Source organism: Gallinula chloropus (assembly GCF_964237585.1).
Source record: "Gallinula chloropus genome assembly, chromosome: 3".
Lineage (NCBI taxonomy): Eukaryota > Metazoa > Chordata > Aves > Gruiformes > Rallidae > Gallinula > Gallinula chloropus.
In genome coordinates, this window is record NC_140087.1 from 72,053,013 (window position 1) to 72,074,169 (window position 21,157).

The window sequence follows — 21,157 nt, forward strand, 5'->3', positions numbered from 1 at the left end:
TGGAATTTCAGCTTCTATTTTGATTTTCGTGATGAGAAGAGGGAAATCAGATTTTAAACTCTGAAGTAAAAGGTCATGGTCATAATTTACTTTTTGTATTCAAAGCAGGATGGGATATATATCTGGCCCTAACTTGACTGCAGCTAAAGTCTGTTGCAAACTGTTGTTAACACTTACCCAACTAGCATAAACCACATAAAAACTACTACTATCATGAAATCTGATTCCCAGTCCTACACTTGTTTTTTGTCTTGTGCACCAGTGCTGAGCACTCACTTGTTTTGTCTGCCTCTGCACATGATTTCAACAGTCTAACCTGCTACAACTTAGAAAAAGTTAAATGTTGCAGCCTCTCTCCTACCACAACTGCATTAAAATGTCTTTATTACTTTATTTTTCCCCCCACTAGAATCCCATCGTCAGTCAGTTTTTCCCAACGCTCCTACTTTGGTCCTTCTCAGCTTTGCTACCAACCATTGTCTATTATTCAACTTTACTGGAGTCCCACTGGACAAAGTAAGCAAGATTTTCCTCTGGTTTGGCCTTATCAGCTGAATTACTAAAACAACTGGTGAAGTGTTTGTCTGTCATGGAGCTCTTAAACCCGTAGATCTTGTAGCAGGCAATGTCGTGTTCTTGTCTCTTTCTAACGTTATAAGCAATACTCTGTAGTTTCAGTAGTTTATAATCAATGCAGTGAGTGTAATCTGACCACACAATTTGCTTATGCTTCCCTCTCTGTCTCTCTTTGTGTTTAATCAGAAAAAAACCCATACAAGCAGGCTCAGGGGGTGTAGCTACAACAGGAGCCAGTAAGTGCTGCTGATCCCATAACTAGCTCATGCTTTGAGAAGGCAGGAGGTGTGGGTTTGGATCCCCTCCAGGCTGAGAACCTCACAGAACCCCAGAATCCCACTTTAACAGAAAGTGTTCCAACTGTTGGCATGCTACTTATAAAAAGGGCTTCCATCTTTTTGTTGTTCTACATGGATGAAATGGTCTGGATGTTACTCTTGGTGCACAGCTTGGTTGCTGTTGGATATTCTGAGCAGGCCTATGGGACCAAAGCCCAGCAGATGTCTTGACACAACTTTTTCAGATGTGACTAGTGCACTCCAAGCACAATGACGTGCTGTGAATTTGGAGAACTCACCACACCTTGATTTAGCACAGCAGATTTCAACCCCAGTTCACAGTCATGTAAAAGCAGAACACTGAATCCCAGCTTCACTCAATTTTTTCCCATACTGTCTGCAGCCATGTTTGGCTTTACATCTTAAGGTCAGGTTTTTTGACTTAATTTTTAGTACCATCCCCTTGTAAGACATCATGTTTAGAACCTACTGGTTGTTCATCAAAGCTGTATGCTTTTTTTTTTTTGAGGGGGGGTGGGGAGGGGCAGGGGGAAGGCAGGGTAATTGCACAAGGTACATGAACTTTGAACCCTTCTCAGTCCATTGAAATAATTTTCTAAAGCCACTGATGATGACATCTGATTTCAAGCCTCAGTATAGTTACACTGATACACCCCACAGTGCCCAAGGGTTACATGATCCTATGATAAAACCTCTGTGATTTTAATGCTCTATGAGATGCCACCTTTAACAGTCTGAATTGCAGCAATCGCTGCACTTTTCTGGCAGTGGTGTGTCACTAGATAGATGTTCCTCCTACTGCAGTAGGGGCGTAGTGTTAGTAGGGTCCTCTTGTTCCCAAAGACTTGACAATTGGCAAGGACGGTCAAGTAGCTTGTTTAAGTGTCTGGTTTCTTGGCAGTGATGCCCTTTCACAAACTGCTTAATCCTTCGTTGTTTGTTTACAAGCTGTTGTGAGATGTGAGTATCAGTAGATGAGAGACCAGCTGTGATTGTCACACATCCCCTTGCTGGCGGTGCAGACCTGTAGTGGTGCCAACCCAGAGTGTGGGTTCAGAAATGTTTTCTTTGCCCAAGACGATGCTGAGAGCTTGGTTGGTCTAACTTATGAATATCTCAAAGGTGTTTGTTTTGTGAGTATCTTGTAGCAATGTGACATGGTAGGGAAACTGGAAGTCTGGCGGGTGCTGACATTTTCTGGGCAAGATCCTCCATGTGTAGAAGTCTGTCTCTTTTTATTTTTCTTTTTTTCTTTTTTTTTTTTTAGTATGAGTTTCTTACTCAGTGACTTTTTGTGTTGGTAGATCTGCAGAGAACAGAATAATGATGCATAAAGTCTACATATTTTTGATCTTCATGGTATTGATTCTGCCCTCCCTTGGTCTGACCAGGTAAAGAATCATAGTTGGACAGAGTAATGTTTGGGTATTTTTTTCATGTGAAACATCCTACTTCTGTTTCCTAGTTGCTAACTGAGGTATAGCTGATTGTACTCCCACTCCCTCTGGTGTGCATGGTCATTTTGTCATTGCCCATTAGATGTCAGTGTTCATCTTTCATTCATCTGACCTCATGGTCCTTGAAGTTTCAGAAGGCTGACTTTTAGCAAAAAAACTTAAGACCTTGTTAAGGTCAATGACTAACTGAAAGTTGCCCATGCTCACCATCATAGCTGAGAAGCCAGTTTCCTGACTATGCCTTATGCTTCAGTTATAGTTATCCTTTTCTTTGCACCTTTACAGTATTGGGCAGTTTTCCTGGCTAACCAGGTAGCATGTGTTTGTCCTACCTATACAATAACTGCTAAAAATTATTCATTAAAACTTCAGCACAAAGTAGACATTTGTTTTCTTTGATCCTGTACCTTTTCCCCCATTTCTGGCTATCAGTAGCTGGGATAAAGCTAAAGTAGTGTTCAGATCACTTCATTAAATTCTCTATGCGCTGTCCTGATCTAACTACTTAGAGGAGCAAGTATGTGTGCATGCATTACACAGTACTGAGCTGTTGAAGTCTGAATTACATCAATCATCTTTCTTTCAGCCTTGATTTTTTTTTCCGTTGGCTGTTTGACAGAGAATCGTCTGATTCTGCAGTTAGACTGGAGTAAGTACTGGCCACCCTTTGCTAAAGGAATACTTGGGACTTGGGGTATTTTGCTGTTGACTAACCCTGGTTAGTGTTTATTAAAATTGGCTCAGGGATGGTAACCTCTTGGATTGTGGAGATCATCTGAATAAGGGGAGGATGCAAATGCTTTTGCTCTGAAGAAATCCATACCTTTTATTTTTTTACCTGCTACCTAATCTATCCAAGCATTTGGTAGTTATTTTCCCCAAACCTCATGGATTTTGTAGAAGACAAGCATGGTGTGATGCAGGTGATGGGGGACTAGAACACGTACTGAGGACTGTTGCATATCATGGACTAGGCACCTTCTTAAGGATTACAGGAGACCATATAGCTGTGGCAGTTCTCTGTCTAAAATCCATTGACTCTTGATTTTAAGAAACATGAACTTTTTTATGCCAGCGTTGCAAACTCGCAACTACTGGTTATTATAAGCTCTCATGACTGTGTCTGAAAGGCAAGAATATAATGCAATTATTAGGACATAGTTAGGTTTCCAAATGCTGTTAAATCATTAACAGGATGACAATTATTCACTAAGCTAGGAGAGACAATTATTCTATTGCAGTCTTACTTTGTTTCGTGTGGCTCTTGCAGACATCAAATGATGCTTTTGTCACCCATCAGACTGCTGTATCTTTTCATGAACAGTTCATTCCTCATCCAAACTGCAACTCAGCCAGGTTCCTGCTGCACACTACACTCACTGCATTTATAGCTATGTAGTACTCTCAGTAAGGTAATCAGAAGTCTTCTAGCCACTAAGAGTGTCCTATGCTTATGGTAAGAGATTTCCCAAGGCTATAGGAATCCATGATATATATGCTGTATCTGCTTGCCTGCTTTTCAGTCAGTGTCCGATGTCTTTCCTTGCAGATGTGTCTTTCTGCCTGACCAGGGAGCCTTCTTTGTGAACTATGTGATTGCCTCTGCTTTCATTGGCAATGGGATGGAGCTGCTGCGCCTGCCTGGCCTCATACTTTACACCATACGCATGATAATGGCCAAGTCCACAGCAGAAAGGAAAAATATTAAACAGGTATTAGAGCCCCTCCTTAGCAAAAGGCAATTCAATCATTAATCTTTATCAGAAACAGTAGGAGCCCCCATCCTTCATACCACTATTATCTCCTATCTTTTTTGGACTGTTTCACTCATCCATGAAAGTCTCATGTTCCCTTCATTTGCAACACAAATAATGGGGAGTGAGTTATTCCAGTCAGAGATGGTCAAAATCAAAACCCAAGCTCTGAACTTCAGGTATTATTGTCTTTGTAGCTCCAAGTTAGAGTTTTATGATTTTGATTTTAGAGGATAATTTGAATTTTATCTTAGTCTGAATTGCAGGTATTTTTAAATTACTGACTGTCTGTAGTTAGCTGCTTCTGTCAGCCCTCAGGTGTGTACAACTTACTTTACATTTGGCTAGGTGTATGTTCAGATTATACTTGCTGCCTGTATTCCATTTTAAGGTGGACTTTCGTTTCCAGATGGTGTGTTGTCTTGCAGCCTGTAATTCTAGGTTTTGCAATGGGAACTTAAGCCTCTATACAGCTGCCCTTGTTCTTTTTCTTTTCTTTCATTTTTTATGGGTGGGTTCCAATTGTAAAAGATTATTTGAAATATTCACTTCTGATAACTGTTGTATATAACCCCTTGCTCTGGTTGGTTGACGTGATTTACATTGTTTTCTTCATCCCAAGAGGAAAAAGTGGAACACTGACCATTTCAAAGCTTTCCTTACTGGGAAGGCCAACACAAGGAGCAGTAGAGGTTCAGTGGAATCTGTGGTGAGATGAAAGTTCGCAATTTGGCACAATTATTTTCTACCTTGTGGTTTCGAAGCAAGCAGTTGCTTCTTGTAGGTGAAAACAGATCCCCTGAGGAATTACTTTAAGGCTGTGAAAGCAGCAGCATATTTTCTGTAAGTACAGATGCTTACAACACATAATACTTCATCTCTCTCTAATTACGTCACTTATACTTCTTAGGGGAATAACTGATTTCATAGGGCAAGAATAAGAGAAGGTTAATTGTTGCTTATGGGAATCTATTCTTGGCTCCTGACACATTGTTGATAGATGACATGAGTGTTTTGGGTGTTCTGTTTTTATTCCTAGCAACAAGCATTTGAATACGAGTTTGGAGCGATGTATGCCTGGATGCTGTGTGTGTTCACTGTCATCATGGCGTACAGCATTACGTGTCCCATCATTGTCCCGTTTGGTGAGTCTTCTCATGAGCCATGGGCACTGTGTCACCGAGATGGGGGCATGTGGGAGGTTTGGAAGGCCCAGCTCTGCATTCTTAGGCCAGTTTCCTTCCCTTCTTGTGGAAGAATATGGTAGAAAGTGACTGACCTAGCTCTTGTACTGCCCTTCAAAGTCAAAAGTACATTTATTAGATGCTTATTTTATTTTTCAAGTTTGTCTGTATTAGCTCTGGTGGTTGTTTTTAAGAATTAAGTGTGGGACTTTAGGTGGGTTTGGGTTTAAGGGGATTATTTTATCTCTGGGTTCTTGAGGTCTGGGAGAAGTAAATTGTGAAGGGTGCCTAACCTGAAGACAAGCTTGACTTGAGACGTTCTGATTCCCAAATGCTTTAGGTATGTTTGAAATAACTTTTGTCCTAAAGTTTGATTTATGGGAAATGAGGCACAAAATAAGTGTGTCAATCCAGTAGCAAGAGGCTGGAAAGCTTCCTGTCCTTTTCACTCCTGCAGCTCTTCTGCATTGCAAACCATTTTTCTAAAAATCCACATCCTGAATAAAAAGGGGTTGTGGTGGTCACTGTGCCATGGACAGCTGTATGCTCTGCGGCCCCGGCCCCAGGGGTATGACCGAAGGATGTGCTGGCTGTTTTGCTATGACATGGACTTGGTGTACACCATAACCACCCTTTGATGGAAGAAGGAGATGCTGTGTGCTCTGGTAGATTTGCTGGCCCAGAAAAGCAGTTAACTTGGAATTTGGGGCCTGTGGGTAGAGCACAGCTGCCTTGTGGTGAGCTGGAGCTGTACAGGACCGTGAGAAGGTCTCCAGATCCGAGTCACGAACCTCCTTTTTCTAGGCAGTTTCTCTTATTCAGTTGTTTGTCTTTGTCCCATGAACAAAATTCAGCACTTCTGCCTTAAGTTTGGCTTTGACAACTTCCTTAATCCTGCACTAGCCATTAAATCCTATATGGGGTCAAGAACCTCAACAGTTTGTCTAGAACTTGTGGACAGCTGTCCATCTGTAGTGACTGTGACATGATCTGTGTCTTCAATTTATTTCATCTTTTCTTCACAGAGATTCTGCTCTGTTATAATAATCATGTACAAAGAATCATTTCAGCAGCTACAGATATTTCCATTCTGGAAACCTGTTTATCAGTCATAAATAGTACTAAATGATTTTATATAGTTGGTAATTTCCTTTTCTAGTCCAAAATTTTAGAGAGCTAGATGCAATATAATTAGCTAAATCAGATATTGTTCATAACTGGTTTTAAACAACAACGTTATTATTGGGAGAATGTGGCCAATTTGTTGTAACAATGTATTTGATATTTATTTATATTTCACTTTGTAAATATCTGAACTTGCTACCACATACCAGAGCTGTGACAACTCGCAGCTGTCATGGCAGTGACTGACTTGAAATACAGTTATGAGGTTCCTCAACCCTCCCAGGCTGAGGGGGAAATGTTAAGCTGCTGTTAGACCTTTCTTCTCTACCAACTTGGTGGTAGAGGAGTTACTGAGTCTTTCCTACTGGCTTGGCCTCATGTGCTAGCACTGGAAGCTCTGGGTTCTGTCTGGGAACACAAGTGGTGCCACAGAGAAGTGTGTGGGAAGGCCCTGGGAATCTTGGGTCAGGGATTCAATAACCTTAGGAGGAGGCTGCTGTCATACAGCTGTACCCCCTTCAAACTTGGGCTGTATCCACCATCGGTACCCAGATTTTTCCAACACTTGGTGACTGCAGTCATTAGATTCCTCGTGGATTTGCTGCCTTTTATCAAGTCCTCAACAACCTTTCCTTTGTTCCTTGCAGGTTTAATATACATACTCCTGAAGCACATGGTTGACCGTTACAACCTTTACTATGCATACCTCCCTGCCAAGCTGGAGAAGAAGATGCACTTTGCCGCTGTGAACCAGGCCCTTGCAGCTCCAATCCTCTGCCTTTTCTGGCTCTATTTCTTCTCGTTTTTGCGGCTGGGTAAGTATTACCCTTTCCCATTCTACCGCTCTTGCCAACTTACTGAAGCCATGTGTGAGGCTGCACAGGCTTTGTAGGCTTTTCCTTTTGTTTCTATAAATGGGAAGTCACTTATAAATCATACAACACTTTCTTGCGTAAGATGCTACTCTGATGGAGATGACTGATAAGTTAACTTGAAGCTGTTAGCACAGAACTTCATATTCCTTCATTTTACAGGTCATATTTTCCCTAAATCTGTAGAGCTTAAATTGGCCAGTTGGGCTATGGAGTGCCAGGCAGTAAAAATCATTAAATAAACCAAAAATCTGTTCAGAATTATCTCTTTCTAGTAAGATGGTCTCTGGATTCACTACCTGAATTTGTGTAGTTGGTGTATAAGTTCAATTTGCCTGGGTAAATTGGCAGCTGCCTCTGTCATACAGCTGCCATTTAGAAAGAATTGTCAAGAACATTGGCTAATGCTATTGAAAGCTGCATTCTATGTGTTCTGTCAAACTTTACATGGAAGATTGCAGTGAGATGGTGACTCTCCTCCACATATTGTACTTCAAAACATTGTGTTTTGCAAGCAATTTATTATTAAAATAGGGACCTTCTGTATTTTGCAAATATTTGGCATTGATAGTGTTGGCTGTGGTATACTAACAGCTTTGACATCAAAAAAGGTAGACGATAGCTTATGGCTTTTTATCCATGATACAGAAGGAAGCATTTGGCATGAAATGGGGATGCTGGTGATGCTGGAAGGGGTTGAGCTTCCCGTCTTGGGAAGGAGGCCCTTGGTATCTAACTGTATTTTGCCCCTTTCTCTGCTTTCACAGCACTGGTGACAGATCTTCACGCTTGCATTGTGTTTTTGCAGCACACCAGTAGTTAAAAAGATTGCAGCAGGCGGTCGTTTAACTTCAGAGATTGCTCCCTGTGGATGTAAGAGGCACTCGGAGCTACTGCTTCAGGCTGTCCTCAGGTTTGAGCAGATGTCCCATCATTACTTGTATGTTTGAGAGCTTTGTTTTCTCCCTCTTTTTGGGAGGTGTCTTTGCAGCCAGGAAGACAACAAATCTATGTCAACAGCAGAATTTCTAGAGCATGCATTAGAACAATCATCTTCAAACATGCAGCAATTGATGCGCCTTCATAATTGGTACAAAGAAAATCCTGGTATAGCAAAAATTAAATCTTTATAATGATGTTTTATCATTCTGCATCCATGGTAAAACCATCATTTGTCATGGAGCCTAGTAATGGAAAACACAGACCAGGTGACCATGTTTGGCTTGGTCAGTATGGAGGATCCTGTTTCCAGGATGTTGCTTAGTCCCTTGTCAGTGCATAGCGCAGTCTAGCCAAGCAGTACGAGTCTGAGAGGGAGGAACTCGAGACCTTGATTTAATTGCCATTGATTTCACTGCTGCTTCTCATGCCAAAGAGAAGGAAGGAGGGGGAAGAGCGTCCCACTTCCTTATCTGCAAAATAAATCAGTTTGTGGTGTTTAAAGCTTGATTGCTTAGACATCTTATATAGTATATATTGTATACTGCATTGTGAACAGTATAGTTTGTCTGGTATGGATATTTCAGTCTGGTTGCAGAGCAGTGATGAGACTCTGTTTCCTCACTCCTTACAGTAAGTTAAGGCTGCAAGGACTTCAAGTTCTCCGTCAGGGTGAAGTATTGGTTGACTGCATACAGAAGGTGATAGGTTGTACTGGTGTCATCCATCTCCTCCTTAGTTGTTGTTTTCTTCCTGAGCTCTCATGCCACATATCCATTGTACACCAAAGGCACCACATCTGGGCAATGATGCTATCTGTGCTTCATCCCCTATCTCCTGAGGTAGTCACTGAAGTCCCATGTTCTCTAGAGCTGCTGTCAGGGAGGAGTGCTGAGGATACAGGGCAGGGAAAACTGATCATGGGAGATTTTTCTTCCTTGACCTTTGCTGTTTGCTGTGGTTCACACCATACATAGGTTTTGGTGTAGATATGCCTTACCAGCTGCCAAATACTGATAAAACCTACACTTAGAAAACCAGGTAAACCTTCTAAAGGACATTCCAGAATACCCATAGGGACATTTTTTTCACTTCCCTTTTTGATTTAGACAGTGACATGTTTGTGGTCTGGGTGGAATTTATGTGTGCGGGGGGGCTGTTTGGTTGTGGGTAGGTTTAGTATGGTGCTGTTGCTGTTTGTTTTTTGTTTTCTTTTTCCCCTGATGAGCAGGTCTGCACAGGGCTTGTATAATCTGCTAAAAAATAGAACTTGTCTGTTCGGTGCAACTGCATATGCTGGGGTTACCACAAAAGTATGTGAGGATTGCTGTTGCCTCTTTTGCCTCTTTAGCTTGGAAACAGCTAGTTTTTATTTTGTTGTTTGGGTTTTGGTTTTTGGTTGGTTTTTTTCCTAATATCTTATTGTGGTGTTTTGACCCTGGCTAGAGGCCAAATGCCTACCAAGCCACTCGCTCACTCCCTCCCTCTTTTCAGTCGAAAAGGGGAGAAAATATATGTCGGGAGGCTTAGGACTTGAGATAAGGGCAGAGGGATCCCTCTCCAATTTGTGCAATGGGCAAAACAGACTCAGCACAGAATAAAAGAAAAAAAAAAGTGATTTATTACTACTACAACTACACACCCAGTGAACCACAGTCAGGTAATAAGAAGCTCAGCCAGGTCTTAAAGCACGTTCCCCCCACCCCTCCCCTTCTTAGCAAACTTAAAATTCGTAACGATTTTACTCCCTTCTTCCTCCCCACAACATGGCATGGGGAGGGGCAGGGAATGGGGAGTGGGGTTCCGGCGGATCCTCACAAGCTGCTTTCCTTCCCCAGATCTTAACACTTCTGCTTCCCCACCACCACCCCTTGCCTCTTTGCACACTCGACTTTAATCATACATTCGCTCCCTTCTTCCCTCCCATCACAGCACAGGGAGGGGCAGAGACTGGGGAATGGGGGTTTTTCAGTCTGTTCCTCCCAAGTTGTCTTCTGTCTCAGCTGGGGGGGGCATTCCACACACACACTTCCCCTGCGGCACCGTGGGGTTCCACCTATGCAATGGTTGTATCCGCGAACTTCTGCAGCATGAGTCCTCTCTACTGGGGAGTCATCTCACCACAGGCCTCTCAGCAGGACCCCCTTCCGTAAGTGCTGACCTTCTGGCCCAGACTTCCCTGGCCTGGCTCCCCACAAAGTCACAAGTCCCCCCACAAACCTGGTGAGGTGTGGATCAATCTCTTCACAGGCCATAGATGTGTCTTCTCCCTGTCCTCATCCATGGGCTGTGAGGGGACACCTGCTCCACCATGGTCTTCAACACAAGCTGCAGGGGAATCTCTCTTTCTGCATTCTTTTCCACCACCGCCCCCCAACCCGGCCCAGTCTCCTTCGGGCCTGGCCTTGGTGTCCGCGCAGCTTGTTACGTCTTCTCACTCCCTTCCCTGGTGGCAAAACGCAGCTGCCTGCAGTTTTTTTCTCCTGTATGTGATTCACAGAGGCGCTGTGACCAGTGCCGATTGGCTGGGCCCTGGTCAGCAGCAGCTTTGGCCTTGAATTGGCTGGTGTTTACTGTCTGGGGCTTGCAGCGAGCTGTAGCTGCTGCTTGCAAAAGCCATCTCAGCAGCACAGCTACACAAAACTGCAATGCTTATTCCAGTCATCTTTGCTGCAAAGTTAGATTAATTTCTTCAGAATATTTCCCCAATGGTCCTGAATAATAAGTCATCACTGTAAGCGTATTTTTTCCATATTAGAGGCTACTACCATGTCCTACTACTGTAGTATTCCCTCCCTTCTCTCCAAAGAAAAACATACCTTTCAGCTTAGTTTAGGTTTACTCAGACTCTTTTCATGTTCCTTTTCCTTGGATTACTCCCAGTTCTGTCCATATTTTATTGTGGTGCCCGACACAGACAAAGCTGCTCATGCTGAAGGATACTTGCTGCTTCATTTTCTTCCCACGGCTTGTTATAGCATCACACTATTACAAGCTGGAGAGCAATCAGTAGTTAGCTGTGCTCTACAGCGCTACAGTCATTATCGTATCTACATTTCATTTTGTCCATGCAAAATATTTACAGCTTTCTACATACAATTTCATCTGAGTTGGGTTTGTTTTGGTCTTTGAAAGAGGGTGGGGCTTTCTATCAAAGTAATTTTTTTCTATTTTTTTTTCCCCTCTGTTTTTGGGTTGTTTGCAGGACATCTAGTTTGGTGCTATTACCATATCCAATAAATGGACTCTGTGACACTTCACAAATCATTAATGAAGATATCTTAGGAGTGGGTTCTGAACAGATGAATGAGGGAGGAAGAGAAGAATTGCTCTGGCTTGCTTATCATTCAAGTATTGCAGCTGCCTTTCTTGGCCTTTAAGGAAGCTGGGTAACCAGCTGGCTCAGCAGTTTAATCAGCACATGAGCTTTGTGCATAACAAGGTTCTCCTGTTCGTGGCTGGATGTTGCATGCCCAGTCCTCTAAGGAAAAGTAATCCATGAGGCTTCTGAAAATGGTGAAGAAAAAGGCTTGGTTGGTTTTCTTTTTTCTGCTATGTATGCTTATATTGTGTTCTCTGGATATTATTTTTCTAGGCTTTAAAGCACCTACAACCATGTTTACCTTCCTAGTTGTCAACATCACAATTGTTATTTGCCTGGCTTATACCTGTTTCGGCTGTTTCAAGTACCTGAGCCCGCTGAATTACAAGGTAAGTGACGGATACCGAACACCTTTCAGCACATGCCCCTGTGCTTGAGGTAGCACCAGCTATTGCTGCTGAGCTGTCTGTGACCTCAGGCCACAAAGGTGCATTCCAGTCAATGGCTAAAGAGGGTTGGTGGTGGAGACCGGCTGGTTGGCACAGTGGGAAGTCTGTCAGTGCTGGCAGGAAAGAGCAGTGTGGAAGAAGTATGCGAGAGGATTGGAGGAGAGAGCACCAGCACTGCACAGGGACCTCTCTATGTAGGCTTTTGGGCGCCGATGAGCTCTGTGTGTCGTTTTGACTTAGCAATTTGATGTAATCTCTCTCCCTTTCCCCATTACTGGTTACAGATAGAAGATACGCAAGGTGAAAGAGGAAATGACACAGATGCACCAACCATCCCAACACCTTCTGTAAGAAGTTAAGCGTTACTAATATTCTCTGCATTTCCTAGCAAAGCTTAATTTCCCACCCTGCTTGCCAAAGAGCTTGTGTAGGACATATTAGTCTGAATGGACTGTGGGACTTCTCTATGTGTGTGGGACCAGAGAGTTCTGCAGCTGGGCTCCTTGACTGTTCCCAAGTGGTGTTCCAGAAGTTCCTTCGGCTGATGTTTTAGTAGTTGAGACACGCTACGTCCAGCAGCTCTGTACACTGTGTTCTGGGCCTTACACCAGACAAATCCTAACATCTGGACACCTGCCAAATGCAGTCTGGTTGCCACTGCTTTGTGACTTTGAAAGCTGTGACATGTGTAGCAGGTCTTACCTGCAATGTCCCTAAAAAGGATGTAGGGCTGAGGTAGAAATAGAGGTCTTTGCACCACAGTCTGCAAGTACAGGTGAGTGCTGCACCAGGAAGCCTGTTAGGGTGCCAAAGACCTTAGGTGTTAAGGTGAAGAATGGAAAATGGATGAAAAGAAGAGTGGCAAGGGGAAAAAATATCCCAGGTGAATTCTACCGTTATACTTGGAGAGACTAGTAAAACCCTTAACACTTGTGATTTCAGATGTACGTCCCCCAAGTTTTGCATCCTCATTCTACAGAAAGGATGATGCTTGCCCATAAGGAGCAGCAGTCATATGGCACCATGGACAACACTACTTCACACGCAGAAGAAACCAAAAGCTATTCTGCTGGACCTGCAGTTATTGAGCAGGCATCGAGAGGTTTGCTTTGAATGCCAAGGACTAACACAAGGTGGAGCACTTGGTCCAGGTTTAGAACTAATTCCCCCCCCTCTCCCCACCTACTAAGTATTCAGTTTTATTTACGTATTCCTACGGAAGAGGCACAGAAATAATACATTGTGTGGTCTGCAGCTGTGCTCGCAGATTAAAAAGCAGATGCCGTGGGATTGATAGTTTTCCAGGCTGTCCACACACGTTGTGAAGCAAACATGTTGAACAGAGATGCTGGTTCTCAGGGACTTCACTTACGCTATCTCATCACTTGCCTTATGAAGATAACTTATGCTGCGTGTAGATAACTGGTCACCAAAGCAAATGCAGCTGTTCATTTGTTCAAAATAATTCCTGCTTTAAGAAAAAATAAAAAAGAAAAAACAACCCAAAACTTTAGTATTTATAAACCTCTTGGGATGTGTTAAATCCTGAGGCAGTGTCACTTTTTGGATGAACATGCTGTGGCATGTGTGGGCACTGAGGATGGTGTGTGGGAGTCTCTCCTCTCGTCACCCGCAGTAGTCAGACCATGTTACTCTTTTCCTTAAGAGATGAGGGAGTTACTGTGCACTTGGGTACTAAAAGTACCAAAGCAAAAAGATGGGTGTAAAGAAGGGAATGATTTACCTGTTTTTATGTAGTTTTGGAGGGTATTTTGGTTCTTAGGTTCTGTTCACTATTTTTATGGGCCTTCCACAATGAAAGTTCACCTGCCAACAATAAAGGATGTAAATGTTTTATCTTTCTTTTAATCTTGGGTCAAAAAATGACAGATGACTGGGTTTTCTCTATAGTGCCAATTATGAGCTGTAAAATACCAAGTTTTTAAATTATGTAGTAGGTACCTATTTATTCCAAAGTACATTGTGTCAAAGTGTAACTAATGATCACAGAGCAATAAAGCACTGAGTTCGGAGACATTTCGGGCCGTCTTGGTTTTGTGTGTGTGTGTGTACCGAAATAGTTCTTCTGCTAGTTGCCTCATGGCATGATCAGTGTCATGATCTGTTCATAACTGCACTGTCACGAGGCTTAGAATGACAGGATGTCCCAAGAGAGATTTGAATACTTCTAAATTTCTCTAAGGGCATGAATCTTGATGACCTTGGGGTAGGAGAAGGTTTTGGCCCTCACAAGACCTCTGTTTGCCTGATCACTGTTAAACTGTTAGTTCTTGAACTTGACCTTTTCTAGCATGTCTGTGAAACAGCAACATCTTGAGATTGGAGAGGAATTCGTGCCATGAATAAGCGTGTGCAGATGTTTAGTGTCTTGCAGGACTGCCTCCAGCTTACCAAGGCCAGTGTTCTTGACAGAAGATGAGCAGGAGACGTGCCCTGCTGCAAGAAGGACCCTGCAGAGCTCTGATAACCCTGATGACAAACCCATCCTGTTAGTGGAAGGTGCACGTGACTACACCTGGTTCTTAAAAAGGCAAGTGAGGACGTGTGTAGAGTGGTGGCAGCTGGGTGGGGTGGGGGTGTGTGGATTTGTGTCAGGTGTCTCTACACTCTCCTGTCACTGTTGCAGTTCAGCTGGGGGGCTGCATGTGTGTGAGGGAGTGTTTTGATTTTGGCAATCATGGTAGTACTGGATCTGGCACGTACGCTGAATACTGTGGGGCTCTTCAGAGATCTTGGTATTGCTAGAGGTGACGTGTACCCGGGGTACAGGCTGCCATTTAAGGTTGATATTCAAACCAAGGCCAAGAAAACCAACAGACTCTGTGTCTCTCACCCATCTCTGAGTCTCTCATACAGGTGTGAGGACGGGACAAAGAGACAGATCCTGTTTTAGCAATTAGATCAGAAGTCTGTGATTGTTCTAACTCATTTCTAGCCGCAGTACCTCATCTCCTACGGGTGTCTGCAGAAGCAATAGACAGTTAGTGTACACTAATTGGGGAATCAAATAGTTAAGCTGCCTCACTTGGCCTGTTTATAGTGCTGGTGCTGTGGGATTTTTATGTTCTGTGGTATATCTTACTACTTGAACAAGTGACTTCTGGTATTCACTGTGAGGTTCTGTATGTCGTATCGATATGTTATCAATACAGGTTAGAAGATGACATGCTGGAAGGCAGCCCTGACGAAAAGGACTTAGGGTACTAGTGGATAAAAAGCTGGACATGAGCCACCAATGTACATCTGCAGCCCAGGAGGCCAACCACATCCTGGGCTGCATCAACAGAAGCGTGGCCAGCAGATCGAGAGAGATGATTCTGCCCCTCTGCTCCAGTGACGCCTCACCTGGAATACTGCATCCAGCTTTGGGCCCCCAGCACAAGGACATAGACCTGTTGGAGCACATCCAGAGGAGGGCCGCAAAAATGATCAGAGGGCTGGAGCACCTACCCTATGAAGACAAGCTGAGAGAGTTGGGGTTGTTCAGCCTGGAGAAGAGAAGGCACCAGGGGGAACCTTATAGCGGCCTTCCAGTACATGAAAGGTGCCTGTAAGAAAGCTGGGGGAGAACTGTTCATGAGGGCATGTAGCAACAGGACAAGGGTTAATGGTTTTAAACTAGAAAAGGGGAGACGTAAGTTGGATGTTAGAAATTCTTCAGTATGAGGGTGGCAGATCACTGGCACAGGTTGCCCAGAAGAGGTAGTGGAGGCCCCGTCCCTGGAGACAGTCAAGGTCAGGCTTGATGGAGATCTGAGCAACCTGACCTAGTGAAGATGTTCCTGCTTACTGCAGGGTGGTTGGACTAGATGACCTCTAAAGGTACCTTCCAACCCAATACATTCTGCAATTCTAAATCAAGGAGTAAATCTCTTTCAGTGATTGGATTTCTTTTTTGTGCTTGGAAGGCTGCTGAACCTTGGTAATGAAGCTGAACCTGTGCCAGCCACAAGGAGTACAGACAGGACCAGATCTCCTCTGAACTCAAATAAACTCGCTTCTGGCCATGCTAACACGCTGCTTATACGGAATATGGAAAACCTACTAGGTAGTGGGAAGTTGTATCTCATTAAAGAGCCATGGCTGGCTCTTTGAGGAGCCAGTTTGTGTGTCTGATGGGGATACCACCTGCCTGCTTCACTTACGTAGCGTTCTTGTTTGCCACTGTGCTCTGTTGCAGTTAAACTCATGGAAACGTCTGTGGTATTAAGACACCTGCTAGTTTGAGTAAAGGCTGTGACCACCTATTAGTAAATCACCACAAGGCCTCCATGTACAAGAACACAATGACTGTTTTATCAGCTTTGTGATGCCGTGCTTGCTTCCCTAGTATCTTCTGGATCTCTCTCTGAGACCTGGAAGTAACTTGGAAAATGTGCTGGCTCTAATTCCTTCTTTCATGCTGGTGGGTATCTCTAAGAGGATAAAATTAGATCAGCAAGAGAAACTCCTTGCATTCCTTACTGAACCTTAGAGAAAAGCTGAGGGATGGAAGCCTCAACAAATGTGGATATTGGCTACACTGTACTCGAAATTCATATTTAAAGCCATTGCACATTCTTTGCTGTTCTTTTTATAACTCTTTTGGCAGGAAGCCTAAGCAAATGGCCCAGCTGGAGTTACTGATTGTGGCTCCCAGAAGCCGTATTTGCTGGGATGCAGCGCCTGCTGCTCGCCTCGCATTGCTGGGTTAGAACAACTCTCCACCACCTCCCCCTCTAAGTCCTTCCTTGCGTTCCAGCAGCTGCCACCAGCAGTGCTTCCCTGGAACGAGTCCTGGGCAAGTCTCACTCAAGCATCAGTAAGCCCTACAGCGTGGTCTGCAATGGGATGCTCTGTGACACAGCTGAGGAGCAACCTCAGAAGAGTTGGGGTTCATTTGGCACTGTACGATTCAGTACGCTTCTGCAAAGACATCACTATGGGCTGCTTTCTTCTGTGCTGAAGAAAATGCTGCCTGGTATGCTGAGACTCAAAGAAACCAAACCACTTGGCTTGTGTCCATAACCCTAGCTCTGTGCTGGTTCAACTTTACTCCATATATATGTCCAGTGTGGTTCACCTCCTGGCCCCTCACAGCACATCCTCGACACCCAAATGACGATGTCATTTCTCATTTGCATTAGGTACACGTGCCCATGGCTTGTCTTTCTCTGGGCATTTCCTGTGCCCTGAGCCAAAAGCAGATCTCTGTGCTGGGTAAGTTTTCACATGCTTCCATGTAGAACTAGATCATGTACGTTTTGTCTCTTTACAGAAATCCAGTCTGCAGCTCTCCTTACCACCAGATGCTAGCAGCACAAATGGAAGCTGTCTCCTGTATACTCTGCAGATAGCGCATTAACTAGAGTTTGGAAACCTTTCACTTCTGTGCTTTCTGAGAAGGTGGACTTGTCCTAGGAGTAGCAGACAACAGTTTCATCCTGACTCTTAGCAGAAGTGAGGTGAGAGGCACAGAAAGATTTGGGAAGGAGGGTTATTTTTCTGCCACTAACACAAACCCAAGTCCATCAAGCACAAAGAAAGGGCACATTTTAATGTCTCTAAACCGTGACAATACAAGGAAACACAAAGTTTTAATTCCAAGGCTGTAACTTCAAAGAGCACATGTGTCTTCTCTTAAAGTGGTCTTGCAAATTCCTTCTCTGTTCAACCTAGACAAGACTTCTCAGATGATTCAGTTTGTCACCTGTCTCTAACAGCTGCAAATGCCTGTTTCAGATATTTTGGAGGTACAGAATTTGTTCTTTCTTTTTGTGGACAGCTGTCTGACAGATCACAACAGAAGGGAAATGACCCAAAGCAGAGACACTGACGACTGAGTCATTATTACAGAACATTCTTCCTTTAATTTTTTGGGTTAAGCCCCGGCTCTCACTTTGCATTTGACACCCTGTTGGCTAGGCTGTAGCATCTCAGCTACAAGTGTAACTCCCCAGTGCTTGTGCTCCAACACACAGCTCCTGGGTTATCTTCACTTGTATCATCAGCACAGTCTGTAAGCATTGGTTATCTGGAGAGAATGTGTACCAAGATGAGCTGTCTTTCTGTTGCATGTACCATAATTAGCTTCTAATTCTTTGATTAATATGGACCCATGAATTAACTGGTGTACAGAAAGCTCACTGTTTCTCCCTACTTGGTGTGGTTCTGCCATGAATCTCTTCCAACCAGGAGCCTGCTGTCTCCATCACAGGGTGACTCTGGACTTCTGGGTGAAAGCACACAGTTGCTTTCCTGAAGGAGGATTTGCTCCCTTCCTGGGTAAGCTCTGGTGGAACACGTATCTCGTGATTGAAAGTCCCACCTCAAGACTGACTTTTATGACTAGTGGAAAGTAATATTCTGTGGTAGTAAGAATCTGATTAACTTAAGCTAAGTAAGATTTCCAGGTTCAATTCTGGATGGAGCTCTCTTTCCATGAAGTTATGGTTTGGAAATGTCTACGGATAGAAAGTTTGTGGTCTTCAGCAGTCCAGAGCTTCATCCCATCTAATAATTTCCCTAAGCTGTGATAGATAGGTGATACTGCTGTATCTGTGTTATACTGTATGTGCCATTTTAGGGCCTTACAACACTTTCACCTCCAAACTGTAAACTGATGAGTAGGTTCAGATCTTGAGTAAGATGGCTTTTCCTGAGAAGTCACAAGACAGTGGCTGCAAGATCTGATATCCTCGAATGCTCTGTACTAGATCTGTGCGTGACACTCAAGTGGGAACCGGTAGAGCTGTAAATAGCCAGGAAGAAGGAGGAAATTTTTGCATGTGTCTACACACAGTGATTAATTAACTGCTGGCTCATAGTTAATGAAAACAGTATTCTCAAAAGCAACGTTTAAAAGAGAGTTCTAGAAATCTAATACATGGGTGTTTCAGAAGGTACTGCTGAGTAGAGTAGGAGCTGGAATTGGTTGCTACCTCATGTCCTTACTGCTGTGTGGTTGCGAACCGCTGGTGATCATGTAGTGATGCAAAAGGTTTGTGACTGGTTTTGTTATGCCTCTTAGAGGTTTGTTAAAAAACCCCAACTGTTGTGGTACAGGAAGGTTGAGGACCGAGGAAAGATAGATGTGTTTTTGTACGTACCCCCCTTCTATCGGTATGAGAATCTTTAATGTATTTAGTGATGTTTAATGCTTGGCTTGTCAGCTCAATTAGCTTTATTAAAACCTGCTTTCCTGAAATGCAGAGCACCAAGTTGCTGCTTTCAGGTGAAGATGTTCCATGTCAAAACTTACTTTGACCTCTGATTATTTTGCCCTCCATCTGTAGACTTAAAGAAATAAACCAAGGGGCATCTCCACAGAGGGTGGAAGTGGCAAAGGAAGCAATTTAAGAAGTTGTGAAGTGCCACGCTTTGGTTGCAGGCAATGAATATTTTTATGACAGGGCTCTAGCTTTAGAGACTAGAGGAGGCTTTTCTTATTCTTTTATGTCTGACGTGTAGCTTCCAGAGTGTTCCTGAAATAGAAATTTAAGCAATTACTTGTTCCTTAGCTTCAAAAGGGCAAAGGCATAGTGGTGACCTTAGGAAAATTAGAATATCTGTGTTCTGAAGTGGGTTCTTCTCAGTTTGTGTGAGATGCCACTTAATCCCTCTTTGTCTCTGGCTTCCCTGAAACAAGAAGAATGCCTTCCCATCACGCAAAAACTTCATCACCTACAGAAGACTTTGGGTGATGCAGAAAAAAACCCCACAACAAAACTCCATTGGGATGAAAAAACAGGGCTGGACCATAGTTCCCTTGAGGCTGTACAAGAATTCCTGGAACTCGAGAGATAGGAATCTATTTACATACAAAAACATCCCAAGGAAGCAGGCTTGGTTGCAAAAGAGTTTAAGAACTGCTGTAAAATAAAGCTGCTGTTAGACTTCCTCCATCTGGGGCCAGTGAGGGGTTAGTAGGTACACTCTGAGCTGGGATGTGATCTTACACAGCAGTTGTGGCTGTACTCCAAAACTGTGTGGGACTCCTTAGGCTCAGCTGGAGCAGAGCTGCAAGCCAACCTCATGGAATTGCACTCAGCCAGGGATGCCACACTGGTAACAGGGAAAATATTAACTGGGATAGGCCTTTCCCCGCTGTGGAGGAGGATGTTCCCACTGCTTACTGGAGTACCTTGGCACGGAACACACCCGTGTAGCTGTGTGCAATGGACAACTAGGAATGAAGCAGCAGTAGGTGGATTGTGTTAAGAATGAAGGATGGGGTATTTATCAGGAAGCCAGTACCAGGAGGACAGGCAAAAGTTGGTTTTGCATTGGATGCAGAGCGGATACCAGCATGGGTGAGCCAGGGACTGGGAGGGATTTTGGAGCTGAGGGTGTGGGTTCTCTCTTTCATCCTGCTCCAGGGCCTGGCCCTTCCTGGGCTCAAAGCAGGCTGCAGCTGCTGCCCTGTGAGGGGAGTGCTGGGCTCTGGACACAGCCAGAGCCTCAGGGGCTGAAGGCTTTTCAGGTGGGATGCTGGGACCCTCGTAGCTGCTGGCACAGGCAGTGTAGGCAAGGTGAAGCAGTTGTTTCCTTCCTTGCACCTGTCTTGTGCTGCTGAAACAGTTGTGTGTCAGTCTGCAGGTGTAGTTGAGCTTTTTGTGTTGGTACCTTTGACTTGGTAGCTGGGCCATTGATGGTAGTTTTGTGTCATGTTCCTGTTCCCCTTTTCCCCATCCTGTACGTACTCCCTCTGCACCGATCCTCTGCAGTGGGCTGAACCCTTGCTGCAAACAGGGGTTATCTTTCATTTAAGAGGATGGAAACTCATCACTTAGTATGGACAATAAAATGGGATTTATCCTCAGAGCTGCAGGCACCCAGTTACTAAGCATGGGGAGAGCATGAGCATCCACCTTAACATCCTAAAACCCCATCAGGAAGGTCTTTTGCACACTGATGCTTGGACTACATCTAGCAAGGGGGGAAGGAGCTGTTGCTCACTGCAGTTCTGTTTACAAATACTAACTGACAATTGTAAAGGGACTAATTCTTCTAGCAGCATTGCCATAACACCATCAGCACTGTCTGGCACTGTGCAGGGTATTTATTTCACGAAAGAAAACTAATCCTAAGCAAGACGGTTTTAGTGTGAGTTATGTTCCTGGAAGTGCTATTACAGCAAGTAAAACAAGTGGCATCATTTCTCAGTGTTTTAAAATAAGT

General features: G+C 43.9%; 1 protein-coding gene across 1 annotated transcript in view; it reads left to right on the forward strand.

Annotated features, from left to right (window-relative positions):
* Positions 1 to 14,004, forward strand: part of TMEM63A (transmembrane protein 63A) — a 32,918-nt gene extending 18,914 nt beyond the window's left edge. The window contains exons 14-22 of the mRNA XM_084261815.1: positions 410 to 516; positions 2,180 to 2,266; positions 2,919 to 2,981; positions 3,882 to 4,044; positions 5,126 to 5,231; positions 7,043 to 7,210; positions 11,802 to 11,917; positions 12,262 to 12,324; positions 12,920 to 14,004. Of these exons, the coding sequence (XP_084117941.1) occupies positions 410 to 516; positions 2,180 to 2,266; positions 2,919 to 2,981; positions 3,882 to 4,044; positions 5,126 to 5,231; positions 7,043 to 7,210; positions 11,802 to 11,917; positions 12,262 to 12,324; positions 12,920 to 13,090 (1,044 nt within the window). The 3' untranslated portion in view covers positions 13,091 to 14,004. The remainder of the gene's footprint in view (positions 1 to 409; positions 517 to 2,179; positions 2,267 to 2,918; positions 2,982 to 3,881; positions 4,045 to 5,125; positions 5,232 to 7,042; positions 7,211 to 11,801; positions 11,918 to 12,261; positions 12,325 to 12,919) is intronic.
* The last annotated feature ends 7,153 nt before the right edge of the window (positions 14,005 to 21,157 follow it).